Source organism: Anomaloglossus baeobatrachus, chromosome 1 (assembly GCF_048569485.1).
Source record: "Anomaloglossus baeobatrachus isolate aAnoBae1 chromosome 1, aAnoBae1.hap1, whole genome shotgun sequence".
In the NCBI taxonomy this organism is placed as follows: domain Eukaryota; kingdom Metazoa; phylum Chordata; class Amphibia; order Anura; family Aromobatidae; genus Anomaloglossus; species Anomaloglossus baeobatrachus.
In genome coordinates, this window is record NC_134353.1 from 706,234,341 (window position 1) to 706,251,771 (window position 17,431).

Genomic DNA, 17,431 nt, shown 5'->3' on the forward strand with positions numbered 1-17,431 from the left:
CCCAGTAGAACTGTAGGTTTCAAGAATTGGTTCCTCGAGCCCCCGAGCAAGGGTGGATCTGGAAGCTTGCGACTGTTTACGCCGACCAGCGACAAGGACAAAGAGTGCATCCGGGTGGCGCAGGAGCGCCATGCGGGAAGTAGAACCTGAGTGCTCTCACCAGAACCAACAGATTGCAAATCTTTCTGAAATTGATGGACTGGACGAGGACACAAAGAAGGTGAGGTGATATCCTGATTGATATGAAAATGGGATACCACCTTAGGGAGAAATTCCGGAACCGGACGCAGAACTACCCTGTCCTGGTGAAGGACCAGGAAGGGAGTTTGTATGAGAGCGTTGCTAGCTCGGAAACTCTCCTAAGAGACGAGACCGTTACTAGAAGGCCACTTCCCGTGAAAAACGGGAAGGGAGACATCCTTCAAAGGCTCGAAAGGCGGCATCTGGAGAGCAATTAGAACCTTGTTCAGATCTCAGGGCTCTAACGGCCGCTTGTACGGAGTGCTGAGAAGACAAACTCCCCGTAGGAACGTGCGTACCTGAGGAAGTCGTCGTTTCTGAAAAAATACAGATAGCGCTGAGACTTGTCCCTAAAGGGAACTGAGCGACAACCCATTTTCCTACCTAGATTGCAGGAAGGAAGGAAACATAGACGATGCAACCGGCCAGGGAGAAACACCCTGCGCCGAGCACCGAGATAAGAACATCTTCCACGTCCTGTGGTCAATCTTGGCGGACGTTGGTATGCTAGCCTGTCTCATGGTGGCAACCACGTCCTGAGGTAATCCTGACGACACTAGGTTCCAGGACTCAATGCCACACCATCCGGTTGAGGGCCGTAGAATTCAAATGGAAGAATGGCCCTTGAGACAGCCAGTCTGATTGGTCTGGTAGTGCCCCCGGTTAGCCTACCGTGAGGCACCACAGAACCGAGTACCACAACATCCTCGGCCAATTTGTAGCGACGAGGATGGCGCGGCCGCAGTCGGTCTTGATCTAGCGCAGTACTCTGGGCAACAATGCCAGAGGTGGCACCTAAGGTAGCTGGAACTGCGACCAATGCTGAACTAAGGCGTTTGCCGCCAGAGCTCGATGATTGTGAAACCGTGCCATGAAGCTGGCACATTGTTGTTGTGCCGTGACGCCATTAGATCGACGTCCGGCCTCTGTCAGCGGCGCCAGGTCTCCTGAAACCCGTCCGGGTGAGGAGACCATACTCTTTCGGCCACACCTCAGCGACTTAGGAAGTCAGCTTCCTAGTTTCCACACTTGGGATGTGAATTGTGGATATGGTGGATGCCGTGTCTTCCACCCACATCAGAACCTGCCGGACTTCCTGGAAGGCTTGCCGGTTGCGCGTTCTTCCTTGGTGGTTGATGTATGCCACCGCTGTGGAGCTGTCCGACTGAAGTCGGATATGCTTGCTTTCCAGCCGCTGTTGGAAGGATTGTAGGGCAAGATACACTGCTCTGTGTTCAAGAACATTGATCTGAAGAGTGGACTCTTGCTGAGTCCACGTACCCTGAGCGCTGTAGTGGAGAAAAACTGCTCCCCACCCTGATAGACTCGCGTCTGTCGTAACTATCGCCCAGGACGGGGATAGGAAGGACCTTCTTTTTGACCAAGAGGTGAGAAGAAGCCACCACCGTAGAGATTCCTTGGCCGCCTGAGAAAGAACGACGACTCTGTTGAGGGACGTCGACTCCTCGTCCCATTGGCGGAGAATGTCCCATTGTAGTGGACGCAGTAAAACTGCGCGAAAGGAACTGCCTCCATTGCTACCATCTTACGTAGGAAGTGCATGAGGCGTCTCAATGTGTGCGACTGGTTCTTAAAGAAGAGCTTGCAGCCCGTAGTGAATGCTGTTTGTCTAGCGGCAGCTTCACTATCGCTGAGAGAGTAAGAAACTCTATGCCTAGATATGTTATCGATAGGGTCGGGGTCGGATCTGACTTTAAAAAGTTGATGATCCACCCAAAACTCTAGAGAGTCTCCAGCGCAACGTTCGGGCAGTGTTGGCATGTTTCCTAAGAGAGTGCCTTGACAAGTAGATCGTCTAAATACGGGACCACAGAGTGACCCTGAGAGTGCAGGACTGTGACTACTGCTGCCCTGACCTTGGCGAAGACCAGTTGGACTGTCGCTAGCCGGAAGGTAGAGCTACGAACAGAGGGTGTTCGTCTCCTATAACGAAGCGTAGAAACGCTAGTGCTCTGGATCAATCGGCACGTGTGGATAAGCATCCTTGATGCCTAATGATGCTAGGAAATATCCTTGGGACCTTGAGGCGATGACATGGCGGAGGGATTCCATCCGGAACCGCCTGGTGTCCACGAGCTTGCTGAGCATTTTTAGATCCAGAACGGGACGGAACAGCCCGTTGTTATAGGTACCGCAAAGAATTTGGGGTAAAAACCGTGACCTTGTTCCTGAAGAGGAACGGGGGTCATCACTCTTTCTGCCTATAGAGTGCACCCTGTTTGCAGAAGAGCAGCGGCCCGGCCGGGAGGTGGAGAAATTCTGAAGAATCGAGTTGGAGGACGAGAAGTGAGCTCTATCCTGTACCCGTGAGACAGAATGTCTCCACTCAATGGTCATTGACCTATGGCAGCTAAATATCGCCAAGGCGGGAGAGCCTGCTACCGACCGAGGCCGCAAGTCATGAGGAAGCCGCCTTGGAAGCGGGTTTTCAGACTGTCGCTTTTTTGGGCGAGACTGAGCCCGCTAAGAATCTTAGCTCCTCTGATCCTTTTGAGTCCACATTGGACGAGGAAAAATGGGACCTGCCCGAGCCTCGAAAAGGCCGAAAACCCCGACTGCCTCTTGCTCTGTTGGGGTTTGTTGTGTCCGGGCTGAGGAAAGGATGAATCCTTACCCCTGGACTGTTTGATGGTTACATCCAACGCTCACCAAACAGTCGGTCAGCAGAAAAAGGCAACTGGTTAGGCAACCTTTTTTGGAAGCAGAATCTGCCTTCCATTCACTTAACGAGCAGACCAGGCTCTGCTTAAAAACACGGAGTAGCGGAGGCTACCGCCGCACGGTTCGCAGAGTCCAGGACAACCTGAATCGCGTAAGAAACAAATGCAGACATTTGAGAGGTTAAGGATGCCACCTGCGGCACAGATGTACGTGTAACCGTGTCAATCTGTGTAAGACAAGCTGAAATAGCTTGGAGTGCCCCAAGGGAGAGAATGCCGGAGCCAACGGTGCGCCGACAGCCTCATAGATGGCTTTCGACCAGAGATCCATCTGTCTGTCAGTGGCATCTTTGAGTTTGCAGTTCCATCTCCCACTGCAACTATGGATCTAGCTACAAGCCTGGAGATTGGAGGATGCCGCTCGGGACATTGGGTCCAGTCCTTGACCAAGTCAGGGGACAGGGATAACGTGTATCCTAATCCGTTTGGAGAAGCGCATATCTGGATAAGCGTGGTGTTCCTGGACTGCCTCTCTGAAGGCAGAGTGGTCCAGAAAAATACGTGAAGCTGACTCCTCCACTGGAGGAGCTGTGAGAAATAACCCACATTCTATAGATGGACGCTATAAGATTATTTACTATGGCGTCACAATCAGGTGTATCCAGATTGAGAGCGGTCTCAGGATCAGAATCCTGAGCCGCTACTTCCGCCTCATTACACAGCGAGTCCTTCTGTTAGGACCCTGATGAAACCGAGGCCGCTCATAGCGAGCCCACTTAGGCTGTCTGGGACTGACGTCCGTGCAGAGCCGTGACTCTGGGATGCGTGTGACATTCCCGGAGCTGTTAGTTATTCACACTGAGGGGGGCCATGGATCAATGATTCAACAGTGCCCATATTGTGAGAGACATGTCCGGACTGCTAGGCTTCTAGTATCATAGCCATAGTCTCAGAAAAACTGTCAGTAAATACTGCAGACACCGTCCTCATCCCCTGGCCATTAGTGCATACAATGGGAGTCTATGTACCTGCCGGCCGTATAGCCGTACATGCTGTACCAGCTGTATAGAAAAAACATGTGGTTCTGCACCTTTGTTTTACACAGAGAATATGCTGATAACTCCTCCGCATAATCCAGGAGGGTATATACAACGTGCGACCAAACAGTGCAATGTATATAGTACAAGCATATCTATAAGTGCACTTCTGCACTAGTGGGGTTAGCACCACAGGTGCTGCTTAACGCCTGTTACAGCGATTGTGTGACTATCAGAATGCCAGGGTCTTCCACACTTGTCTCTGTATCGTACAGAAACTGACACTAATGGCTGCCGGTGTCCTTGTAGAGAAGGAAGCCGTGGGCGTGCCTGAGAAAGTGCGGGAATCCGGATTCACAGTGCACACAGTGAGAGGGGTGGAGTATGCAAAACCTACTCCAGCTCTCAGCTCTGCTCTATGCAGCGTCACGCCCCTACCCTGACTGTCAGGGCTGTGGGCGGTAACGAAGGGAGACTAGGCCCAGAAGCCGGGGACTCGAGTTAACAGCGCGGCCGCCGTAAAAGCGCGGGCCGCGCTGAAGTCCCCGGCGCACCACAAGTGCCAGCCGCGCCGCAGTTCCAGCGGCCGGCGCGACTGATTCATAGAAGTGGCCAGCGTCCCGCCCCTCTCCTGACTGGCAGGTCTGGGGGCGGGAACGAACGGAAGCAGGCCGCAAAAGCCGGGGACTCTAGTTATCAGCGCGGCCGCCGTAAAAGCGCGGGCCGCGCTGAAGTCCCCGGCGCACCACAAGTGCCAGCCGCGCCGCTGCCAGCGGCCGGCGCGACCGATTCCTGGAAGTGGCCAGCGTCCCGCCCCTCTCCTGACTGGCAGGTCTGGGGGCGGGAACGAACGGAAGCAGGCCGCAAAAGCCGGGGACTCTAGTTATCAGCGCGGCCGCCGTAAAAGCGCAGGCCGCGCTGAAGTCCCCGGCGCACTACAAGTGCCAGCCGCGCCGCAGTCCCAGCGGCCGGCGCGACCAATTCCCATAAGTGAGCCTGCTTCAGCAAAGCTGAATGAGGCCATGGCACAGGCGCCGCAGCGCTGATGTCCCCCGGCGCACTACAACACCCAGCATGCTGCGGTGTGAGCGCCAAATGCACGGGGACACAGAGTACCTTGAGGAAGCAGGGCCATGTCCCTGATGTACTCCGCTCCATCCAGCATCTTCTCCAGGGGCTGTAGATGGAGCACGGTCTCAGTGCCTGGAGACCGGTAAATCCCACTTCACCCAGAGCCCTGTAAAAAGGGATGGGGAAGGAATCAGCATGTGGGCTCCTGCCGCCGTACCCGCAATGGGTACCTCAACCTTACAAACACCTCCGACATACAGTGGGGTGAGAAGGGAGCATGCTGGGGACACTATATGTGTCCTCTTTTCTTCCATCCGACATAGTCAGCAGCTGCTGCTGACTAAAAAGTGGAGCTATGCGTGGATGTGTTGCCTCCTTCGCACAAAGCACAAAACTGGTGAGCCAGTGATCCCACTGGGGGTGTATAGCCAGAAGGGGAGGGGCCTTACACTTTTAAGTGTAATACTTTGTGTGGCCTCCAGAGGCAATAGCTATACACCCAATTGTCTGGGTCTCCCAATGGAGCGACAAAGAAAGTTGTGGCGACAAAAAAACGTCGTTTTGGCGTTTGGAATTTTTTTGCCGCTACGCCGTTTACTGATCAGATTAATTGATTTTATATTTTGATAGATTGGGCGTTTCTGAACGCGGCGATACCAAATGTGTGTATATTTTTTATTTTTTTAACCCTTTAATTTTCAATGGGGCGAATGGGGGGTGATTTGAACTTTTAGGTTTTTTTGTTTTTTTTTAATTTTTTAAAACTTATTTTTTAACTTTTTTTTTTTATTTTACTAGTCCCCCTAGGGGGCTATTGCGATCAGCATTCCGATCGCTCTGCAGTATCTGCTGATCACAGCTGCAAGGCTGTAAACAGCAGATACGCTCTCTTTTGCTGTGCCCCGGGCACAGCGAAAGTGAAACTAAGTCAGGTGTAGTACAGGAGTCATCACATGACCCTGTGCTACCATGACAACTATCGGGAGTCACGTGATCGCGTCACGTGACTTCCGGTTTCGGCGGTAAGTAAAAACTTTACCGCGATCGCGCTTATAATGGCGCTGTCATGTATTGACAGCGCCATATAAGGGGTTAATCGGCACGAGCAGATAACGATTCTGCTCGTGCCTAGCAGGCACACATCTCAGCTGTGAAAATCAGCTGAGATGTGTGCCGATCGCGGCATGCTGCCGCCGGAGGACCGCGGGCAGTAAGATTATGTCATTTAGGACGTAATTTTACGGCCCGCGGTCGTTAAGGGGTTAAAAGAAGGCTGTGATGTATCCCTCTTTATAGGTAGATGTCGTCATATAGCCCCCTCCACTTCTCTAACACCCCTAGATACTAGAGGTCAGGCTGCTGTTTTGGTGGTGAAGGTGTTTGGGCCAGCAGTAGGAAGAGGTGGGTGGTGGTGGAGGCATTTGAGCTAGGAGGAGAAGGGGGGGTGGGTAGACCAAACTATCTGGTACTGCATGGATTAAGTTGGTTGCCTTTAACTCCAATGTCCCATCAAGCTGCTCTAAACTCTGATGGTCTCCAAAGGCAAATGCATAGCCTCTTGATCAAAAGTGGGGCTTTTAGTGAGGACCACTCCTTACACCTCTTTATTGAGAAAATGTACTGCCTGAGCTCAAGTGACGCTACTGTACACATATAGAGAGGTACCCAACTGGTATTTTCCTTGGAAACCACAAATCTTGGAAAGGTGTGAGTAAAAATGTTGGAGGACAGCCGCATTATGGGTTGCAGTAGATGGAGGAAGTAGTAATGGACACAGAAGCTGGAATGTAATCAGTGTCCAGCGTTGTAGAAAATAAAACAAGCTCAGTCTACTATTCTCCTCAATACCATTTTGTTACCTTTATTCTTCAATACATACACAGAGCATAGGACAAAAGGACTCCATCTAGCAATAAGCTTATAGATATGACCATAGTGTATGTTGAGAGATTTTTGGTGTTCTTGCTAAATCCAGAACTAAAATTTGCGCCGACCTGAGGCATCACAGCGACATTAGTTTTACCATATTGTGAACACTATCAATAAAATATCTCAAAAACAATAGTGCAACCACACTTTTTTTTGCAATTTTTCCGCATTTGGAATTTTTGTTTGCCATTTTCCAGTACACTATATGGTAAAACGCATGGTTTTATATAAAAGTACAACTCGTTCCACAAAAAACAAGCCCTCACATGACCCATATTGACATAAAAAAAAATAAAAAATTATGGCTCTCGGAAAAAAAGAACGGAAAGTGCAAAATCGGCCGTCGTGAAGGAGTTAAACAACAAACAAAACCCTGTGTGCATTTCTGAACTCTGTCAGAAGAGCCTCGTGTTTACTTACCATTCTTCTTGCTCTTCTAAGAAACATTGCATCTGTACGTTGAAAGGCTTCCTTTAATGCCCTGGCAGGATCTGACATCAGTGTCTCATGACGCGCCAGCATGACATGGTGGTGGATAGCAGCATAATTAGCAGCATCTATTCCACCATGGCCATCAAAAACGGCAAAATATGATCTCTCAACTCCATCCTGAAAGCAAAAAAATATTTAATGATCAATCAGAATCAGTGTGAAGGCAATTTGTCAGCAGGCTTTTGCTACCTCATCTAACACAAGCATGATGTAGGAAAAGAGACCCCTGAATCCAACGATGTATCACTTAGTTTACTAGGTGCAGTGGTTTTGACACAGTTTTTAGATTTAGCAATATAGCAGAGTTGAGGGAGCTGCCCCCACCCACCCCAGGCTCTCTATATAGCGCTTCATATCTGCTAAGAGTTTGTATGGGTTACCACTGGATACACTGGTTTCTACCCACACTCCAAAGACATACAGATAGGGAATTTAAATTGTGAGCCCCAATGGGGACAGTGTTGCTGATGCATGTAAAGCGCTTTGGAATTAATGGCTTTATATAAGTGATTAAATATTGTTATTATATATATTGGCATGTAGGTCTTTGAAATGCAAATTCGTCCACACCTGTACATGTTTTATCTCTTGCTGTAAGTGGCATTGTAATTAGACATGCATATGAGGCATTAAGTGCTCTGAGCATCAGGGCTGTGGAGTCGGTAAGCCAAACCTTCGACTCCGACTCCGACTCAGACTCCTCAAATTCTCTTGCACCGGCTCCGACTCCGACTCCGACTCCTACATATATTGCTTATAGTTAGGTGAAAAATTTATTGTAGTACATGAATATGTGTATGTGAACATCAGACATTTAATAATTTTTATGATACAATAATCAAGATATTTGGATAGAACATAAAATATATTTATTGGAATACAACTTTAGAACACAAAAAACTGTAATAAATTGTAAATATGTAATACACTATGTAATATACAGTAGATTACACATATATCTTGTGTGTGTATATACACTGTGTATATATATATATATATATATATATATATATATATATATATATATATATATATATATATATATATATATATATATATATATATATATATATATATATATATATATATATATATATATATATATATATATATTTTACATATTTACAATTTATTAGTTTTTTGTGTTCTAAAGTTGTATTCCAATAAATATTTTATGTTCTATCCAAATATCTTGATTATTGTATCATAAAAACAATTAAATGTCTGATGTTCACATTGTACTACAATAAATTTTTCACTTAAATATAAGCATTATACTAAATGTTATTATTTAGTAAAATATTCAGCACATTCTGCATTGCACTCCTGTCCCCAATTTATTATATATTTTAGGAGTCGGAGTCGGTGCATTTTATACCGACTCCGACTCCACCAAAATGAGCTCCGACTCCACGACTCCGACTCCACAGCCCTGCTGAGCATGAGTGAGCACTTCCTGAGCCTCTGCCTGTATTGATTAGGTGCTAGGCAAGGAAATCAGACAGTGAGCTACCAGTCAAGCTTGAGAGGCTGGTGCTGGGCGGGAAAGGGACCTCAGGAGGCGGAAGCTTACTAAGTGCTCTGTCAGACCCAGAGCACTTAATGCCTCATTTGCATATGAATTTAAATGCTAAATTACTCTGGAATAGAGCAACATATATGGTATATAAAGGAGTTGATGGATTTACATTTCAAAGACCTACATGCCCATAGATACAAAGTTGATCTGACAGATTCCTTTTGACAAAAGTTATGATTTGCTCTAAGGCTAGGTGCACATGTTGCGATGGTGTTGTGTTGGGGTAGGTCCGATGTTTTCATTGTCTTTTATTCCTTTTTTTTTTTTAGTGTTGTTGTGGCTAAATAACCGCAGTTCTGTAGTGAATATATTTTTTTCTTCATAAAATTAATTAACCCGATAAAATCGGAGTTTTATGTCCATGGAGCTACCAAAGATTTGTTTTGTTAATTTCTTTATCTTTAAATGATGGAAAAAGATTTTTTTTTTTTTACACATTAAAATAATTTTTTTTTTTTTTATAACTGCATCCTTAGGGAACTTGAACCTGTAATCATCTGATCGCTTGTACTTTATACAACAAAAGTATTGCTGTGTATAGCAAAAATCACGGTCTATGGATGCCAACCGTGACCTGCAATTGGGTGCTGCAGCCTTTATTTTCTGGAAAAGATGAGCCTGCATCAAAGGCCGGAGTTCCACTTGCGTATGACTCGCACGGGCATCACTTGGCACAGCCGCACACTCTCCTGACAGGAGCGGGTCGGCTGCATGTATTTCCATTCAGCTGAGGCACTCGTGTACGGAGAGTGTCAGGCCATGCCGGGTGATACCAATGAGAGAGTCGTACAAGTCATACGCAAGTGGAACTCCGGCCAAAGGCAGAGAACCAACATTGGTTGTACCAGTACGTGCAACGTCGGTAAGTATTTAATAGGACTAGAAAACGTGGAAAAATGAATTATCATCAGTTGGTTTTTTACCGTGAACCCAAAAAGCTGGTTAAATTCCATGAGAGACACAAGGCGATCTTCCATTTTCCTTCTTGTGTTGCGTATCGAGCGAAATGAGACAAGCAAGTTGCGTTTCATGGTCGGTGCTGAGGGCATCTGTAGCTGCCACTGACCACCAATCTCTTGGAGACAGCTAAGACAGTGTTGAAGTAAGGCTCCAGAGCTGAAAACTACAAAATAAATAAATACATAAATAAATCAGAAGCATTTTATATAAATATTTTTGTACATATATTAGAAATCTTTCAAAAAAGGGATCTCTGCTACAATACAGGTTAATCTTAATGGAACCAGGAGGGTTTAGGGAAAACAAAAAACAAACAACTATACTCATTTCTAGGACTAGGCCCTGACATTCATTGGGGCAGGGGAATCATGTGACCAAAGCGGCCACTAATTTGTACAGCCTTCACACTTTGTTTTCTTACACCGCTTTGGGTCTATTAACAAAAAAGTTGTATAATTGTGGAGAATCCCTTTAAAGAACACATCTAAAACAGTCCATCATGAATGCTCATGGCCAAAGGACACAAAGTTTTGAAAGAATGCAGAGAATGGTTATTCTGGGCGTTTTATCTGCTAACAGTCCAGGGTTAGTGTTATCGCTGGGGCTAAAATACCTAGAAATCTGAACTTCACCACAATTGTTCTTTGATACACATTTACAGATTAATTTGTATTTTATTTACTTTGTGGCCTAATACAAAAAAAAATATGTGGCCACTTCTCCTGACCCTGACTTTATATAAACATCTGTACTTTATCTACAATTCGCCAGTAATTACAGAACTAGTAAAGGGAACAATGATATTAACATCTTAAAAGGGTAACTATTCTCTTGTGTAACTATTTAGAATAGGGTGTCTTGTGTGTAGACAACAAATTACACCATTTCTGGACACTAACTTGTATCCTGCATTCTCGCCAGTTTTCCCCTCTGTACGCTAGATCTGTAATTTGCAGTCCACTGGTAGCTGAGGAAGGACACAAGCTACTTCAACTTCCCTCCTTAGCACAGAGGGGAATGTCTGCTCTTCAGTTACATTTTAACTCACAGACACAAGGAGCAGCAACATGGAACAGTCTTCACCTGAGGCTGGGGCCACATGGGGATTACTGCGATCCCCTCGCATGACATGCGGCTCGAGCTGGCAGTACAGCAGAGCCGAGTCTCATGCGAGTGTCCCTGCGAATGAGGTTCGATCGTGCGAGCGGACCTCAGTTGCGGGCGACGGGCCGGCACGGAGGAGGAGACGGAGGGATTTATCTCCCTCTCTCCTCCATAGCCGGCTATTGCCATTCTCGCCCGCACTCGCGGTACACCAGTGTACCGCGAGTGCAGTGCGATTTTTCTCTTGCCCCATAGAGTTGCATGGGTGCGAGAGAAAACAGGATCGCATTACAGTCGCAGCATGCTGGGATTGTTTTCTCGGTCCAATTAGGGCTGAGAAAATAATCGCTCATGTGTGCTGACACATAGGCTAATATTGGTCTGAGTGGAATGCGTTTTTTTAATCGCACTCCTCTCGCATCGATTTTCATGCAGTGTGGCTTAGGCCTGGAGCTAGCTCTTCTAAGTGAGGTGAAACACTTGGTCTAGAGCTCTTCACAATGTTTTTCTTTCTGCCTCTGTCTGTTCCTCTCCTGCTGCTAACTCATTCTCCCTCTCCATGGAGGATGATGGGGTGCGACACATGACACATGCAGTCCTCTCCTCTGAGTAAGATAGACTTAGGTCTTTTACGCAAGCTGCGTTTTTTGGTGCAGTTTGTTGCCCAAATTGCCATGTCTATCCTTATGCCAGCGCCAATGAGAATTCTGAAGTACTGTGCACACATTGCTTCTTTTTTCCTTGCAGTTTTGGGTGCAGAAAAAAGCAGCAACATGTCAATTGCTGGTGCGTTTTTTCCTGCATTTTGTAGCCCTTGCAGCCATTGACTTGACAAAAAAAAAAAAAAAAAATTCACAAAAACACTTTTTTTGTGGCGTTTTTCTGCCACATGGTGCAGTTTTTGGTGCAGAAAATGTCGGGATCAAAACCTCAGTGTACATACCCTAAACCTGTTTTTTCTATAGTGGATGGTGAAATCAGGAGGTAAAAGGAAGGGGAAAAAAGTGTCTTATAAGTGGGGAAGGAAGCAGATTTCTGATAAGATACATTACAAAGTTTCCAATAATTGCCTGTTTTATTGATTGACCTTTTTAACTTATTGTACAGCATATCACAAAAGTGAGTACAGCCATCACATTTGTGTGTAAATATTTTAATATTTTCATGAGAACACTGCAGATAACAGTTTAATACAATGTAAAGTTGTCCGTGTACAGCTTGTATAAGGCTATGAGCACACGTGCTTATTTTCTGCACATAACCAATGTTTTGGCAGGAAAAAAGCGCACTTTTTATTGCATCTGCGTGTTATTTCCTGCTTTTTCTTTTTTTCTTCTTTAAAGGGAACCTGTCATCAGAAATTTAGCTATAAACCTAAAAGTTTCCCCCTCTGCAGCTCCTGGGCTGCATTCTAGCAATGTTCCTGTACTTTTTGTGGCCCCTTTTAAACCAAATGAAATACTTCATAAACTTGTACCTTTTGCTATGTAAATTTTGTAAATCGTCCATGGGGGCGGGCTCTCTGCTGACCGTTGCTGTTCCTCCAGCACATTGACGCCGTCCCCCCACGCTCCATTTCATCCATCAGGACGCCGCCCACTGCGCCCGAGGTGCTGCCCACGCCAGGATCACTGGTGACGTGTGTCACAAGCACGAGATTATGGGCGGCGCTGTGATTGCATCGCAAGTGCCCGCCCATAATCTCGTGGACGCGCTTTCCCCCACTGTCTCCAGCGTTCTGCGCAAGCGCTCGCCGGCCAAATGACCCGACGTCACCTCCTTCCCATCTTACCCTGCAACAGGGCAAGATGGGAAAGAGGTGACGTCGGGTCATCTGGCCAGCAAGCGCTTGCGCAGAATGCTGGAGGAAGAGGGGAAAGTGCGGTCACGAGGTTATGGGCGGCACTTGCTGATGACACTCACAGCGCCGCCCATAACCTCGTGCCTGCGCAAAACGCCACCAGCGGTCACACGTGCACAGTACCGCTACAGTCGCACAGCGCATGCGCGAGACCACGGGCGGCGTCCTGAGATATGAAATTCAGCGTTGGGGGGGCGGCGTAAATCTGCTGGAGGAACAGCAACGGTCAGCAGAGAGCCCGCCCCCATGGACGATTTACAAAATTTATATAGCAAAAGGTACAAGTTTATAAAGTATTTAATTTGGTTTAAAAGGGGCCACAAAAAGTACAGGAACCTTGCTAGAATGCAGCCCACGAGCTGCAGAGGGGGAAACTTTTAGGTTTAAAGCAAAATTTCTGATGACAGGTTCCCTTTAAAGCCCTGGCAATCACCTAGGTTCAGTCACTGTACCCCCGCAAACACCGCAGGGTCTCCGGCTGAAGTTGCAGCCGGATCGTGGCTCTCTCTGCCTGGAATGTTCGCAGCATTCAGGAGGCAGAGAGAGGAATCGCTGACCTCCCCCAATTGATCGGGTCCCTGTAACGCGATCATAGGGACCCGACAGTGGCCATGGTAACCCTGTGTTGTCTGCATGACAACTCCGGGTTACTGAGCCACAGTCAGCCTCACACAGTATGCAGTATGCATGATGTGTGAGGCAAAGTGCTGCGATATAATCCCCTGTAGTGACAAAGCACTGCAGTGGATTATAGAAATGCAAAAAAAAAACCAACAAAAAACCACGCAGAAACAATTGACATGCTTCTTTCAGGAGCGAAATCTGCAAGAAAAAAAAGCAGCGTGTACACAGCAAGTCATGATTACTATAGACTATGATGGTATGTGTTTTTCCTTGCAGTATTGATTAAAATCTGCAAGGAAAAAAACGCAATGTGTGCACATAGCTTTACAGTGTAAATTTGGTGTGCCCTCTAAATAACAACACACAACCATTAAGGTTCACACTACTAGCAAGAGTAAGTACACCCCAAGTAAAAAATAGCCAAATTGACTAGTTATTTTTCCTCCCTGGTGTCATGTGACTCAGTGTTGCAAGGTCTTAGGTGTGAATGGGGAGCAGGTGTGGTAAATTTGGTGCTATCGCTCACACACACTCTCATATTGGTCACTGGAAGTTCAACATGGCACCTCATGGCAAAGAATTCTCTGAGAATCTGAAAAGAAAAAAAAATTGTTCTACATAAAGATCGCTCAGGCTATAAGAAGATTGCAAACACCCGGAGACTGAGATGCAACACTGAGGCCAAGACCATACAGCGGTTTAACAAGACAGATTCCGCTAAGAACATGTCCCGCCATGGTTGAGCAAAGTGGTTAGTTGAGTGCACGCGCTCCACGTCATATACAGAGGTTATCTTTTCAAAATAGATGTATATGAGTTCTGCCAGCATTGCTGTAGAGGTTAAAGGAGTGAGGGAGGGGTCAGCCTGTAATGCTCAGATCATACGCTGCACACTGCATCATTTTGGTCTGCATGGCTGTGGTCCCAGAAGGAAGCCTCTTCTAAAGATGATGCAGAAGAAATCTCGCAAACAGCTTGCTGAAGACAAGCATAATAAGGACATGGATTACTTGAAAAACTATTTGGTTCAGATAGTGTCAAGCATGTGTGGTGGCAACGAGATGAGGAGTACAAAGACAAGTGTGTCTTTCCTACAGTCAAGCAAGGTGGCGGGAGTCTCATGGTTTGGAGTTTCATGAGTGCTGCCGGTTGTGTGGAGCTACAGTTCATTGAAGTAACTATGAATGCCAACATGTACTGTCACATACTGAGGCAGAGCATGATCTCCTGCCTTTGAAAACTGGGCCGCAGGCAGTATTCCAATAAAACAACGATCCCAAACACCTCCAAGACGACCACTGCCTTCCGAAAGAAACTTAGGGTTTCTGGACTGGCCAAGCATGTGTCTAGACCTAAACCCTATTGAGCATCTGTGAGACATTCTCAAATGGAAGGTGGAGAAGTGCAAGGTCGCTAACATCCACCAGCTCCGTTATGTCATTATGGCAGAGTGCAAGAGGATCCAGTGGCTCCTGTAAAGCTCTAGTGAACTCTCAAGAGACTTCAGGCAGTGCTTGAAAATAATGGTGGCCACACAAATAATTGACATTTGGAGCACAATTTGGTCATTTTCACTTAGGGGTGTACTCACTTTTGTTGCCAGTGATTTAAACATTAATGGCTGTGTGCTGAGTTATTTAGAAGGCACACAAAATTTACACTGTTATACAAGCTGTACACTGACGACTTTACATTGTATCAAAGTGTCATATCTTCAGTGTTGACCCATGAAAAGATAAAACAAAATATTTACGGAAATGTGTTTGGGGGTGTATTCACTTTTGTGATATAATGTAGATGAATAAAATGACAGAATGCTATTCTGTGATCTATTGTTTTATAAAGCCATACTTGAGAAAACAATAGCAATGTGCTTTTCCCAAGGTAGATGCATTTCTCACCAATAGAGGGAGCCAATGTACCACACAATACAATAGAAGTTTGTTTTTATAAGCGAGCACTACCATGCTCAGGTGCTTGGTACCCGTAGTAGCTGGATGCTTGGATGGGCGTGACTTGAGTACCCGAGTATAATGGAAGTCAATGGGGAACTCCAGGATTTTTCTGGGAAATCTTGAAGAAAAATGCTCAAGTTTCACATTGACATCTATTATAATCGGGTACTCGAGTCGCGGCCATCCAAGCATCAACTGCTCATTACAAGTACTGAGCACCCAAGCAGTGTAGTGCTCCTCATCACTAGTTATACTGGTTTCATAGACACAGAATAAAGAGAACCAGTCAGCTGATTCATGCTGCCCTTGGTTCAGGCAGAATTAATCAGAGGCTGGCTCCTGCCTTCTAAACATCTATGTTCCCATGGAATGAGAGGACTCAGTCAAGAGGCAAATCCCAGTCTGGGAGACATAACTTGTGGCTTAGTCAGTTAAGTCCGGAAATGCTACAGTATGTGATTTTATATATATATATATATATATACACACATATACATATATATATGTATGTACGTATGCATATATATATATATTACATACATACATATACACATATAATAATAATTTTCAACTTTTCAAACTATGTTTTCTCTGAAAAAAACGCAGAATTTTAGTGTAAAACATACCTGACTGCAATTGTGCTATTCTGCTTTGATTGTAAAGCAAAATATGACATCTGTAATGTTTTTCTGACACTTTGTAGGACCCCATGCTTCTAGCATTTGAGGATCAATGACAAAAAAAAAAACCAAAACAGCTTGGACTCCAAAATAAACCTAAACTAAAAGTATTGTGGAAGGAAAGTATAAATACCACGTTATTGTGAATGATTTCTGTAGTCTTACAGTGGCTTTCACAGAGCAATTCTTTAACTTGAAGCGCTACATTTTTACAGTCAATGTAATGAGAATACATATGGTATATGGTATGCTATATGGTATGGTATATGGTATATGCTATATGGTAATTATAGCAATCACATGTATAATTGGCCTGATCTGTTAGTATAAGCCATACTTACGATCTTCAGCCTGTGCGTCGTTTTCTGGTCCTTCCACCACATCCCGCTTCTTCTCAAGAAATGCATCCAAGTCAGATTGCAGAGTCTGGTGGACAGCTGCTGCAACTAAACTGGCAGCTAGCCAAGGAAAAGTAATCAGCCTAATAAGTGAGGAGAAAAGAACAAGAGGACTAGTTTTCAGCACCTCCTTTACATTTATGAGAGTTACAATGTACTACATGTACAACAACAAGTTGGCACTGATGCACTCTAGCGCCAGCTGCCAGGCAATACCGGGGCTCGCTTACAGCAGCTGCTCTCAGTGCGGTGACTGTAATTGTTCCAGACACGCCTGCATGACTGAAAGCCGACGGCGTGGGGGAGAATTTTTTTTTCCCTGCGACTGGGTAACTGCATAACGTTATTAATGTTCATTAACATTACACCTGCAGATTAATGGCGTTATCTCTAACAGGCCCTTTCACCCCAACATGGCAATGACCCCATTGGGTTTTTCCACTCTGCTGTAATGTGATGAAGCCCCCTAAAATTTTCCCACATCTGAACTTGGCCTTTAAAGTACAAAACAAGAACTCCCCATAACAATGAAAGTGACGTTCCAGATGTCACTGAGCATTAGCTCACAGACTGTTTACAGAGGCTGAAATGGCAAGGTGAGCTTTACTTTAATGTAAATGTATTCTTGCCCTTCAAACTGATCTACGTGCTGCTTTATGACTATTTCCATAACTCTGCCTATAACAGCAGAGACTATAGCCCCAACAGATGTGTGGGTGGCCACCATCTGACAAGGCTCACATTTCATGCCGCATAAATCACCAAGCTAAATTTAATATCAATTTTAATAACCGCAGTATATATCAGGGTTCTCAAACAC

At 45.7% G+C, this 17,431-nt stretch overlaps 1 protein-coding gene across 1 annotated transcript in view; it reads right to left on the reverse strand.

Moving 5' to 3' along the window:
* PPM1F (protein phosphatase, Mg2+/Mn2+ dependent 1F) overlaps positions 1–17,431 on the reverse strand; it is a 53,302-nt gene that overhangs the window by 21,702 nt on the left and 14,169 nt on the right. The window contains exons 2-4 of the mRNA XM_075321215.1: positions 16,555–16,694; positions 9,953–10,152; positions 7,379–7,567 (exon numbers count right to left, since the gene is read on the reverse strand). Of these exons, the coding sequence (XP_075177330.1) occupies positions 7,379–7,567; positions 9,953–10,152; positions 16,555–16,694 (529 nt within the window). The remainder of the gene's footprint in view (positions 1–7,378; positions 7,568–9,952; positions 10,153–16,554; positions 16,695–17,431) is intronic.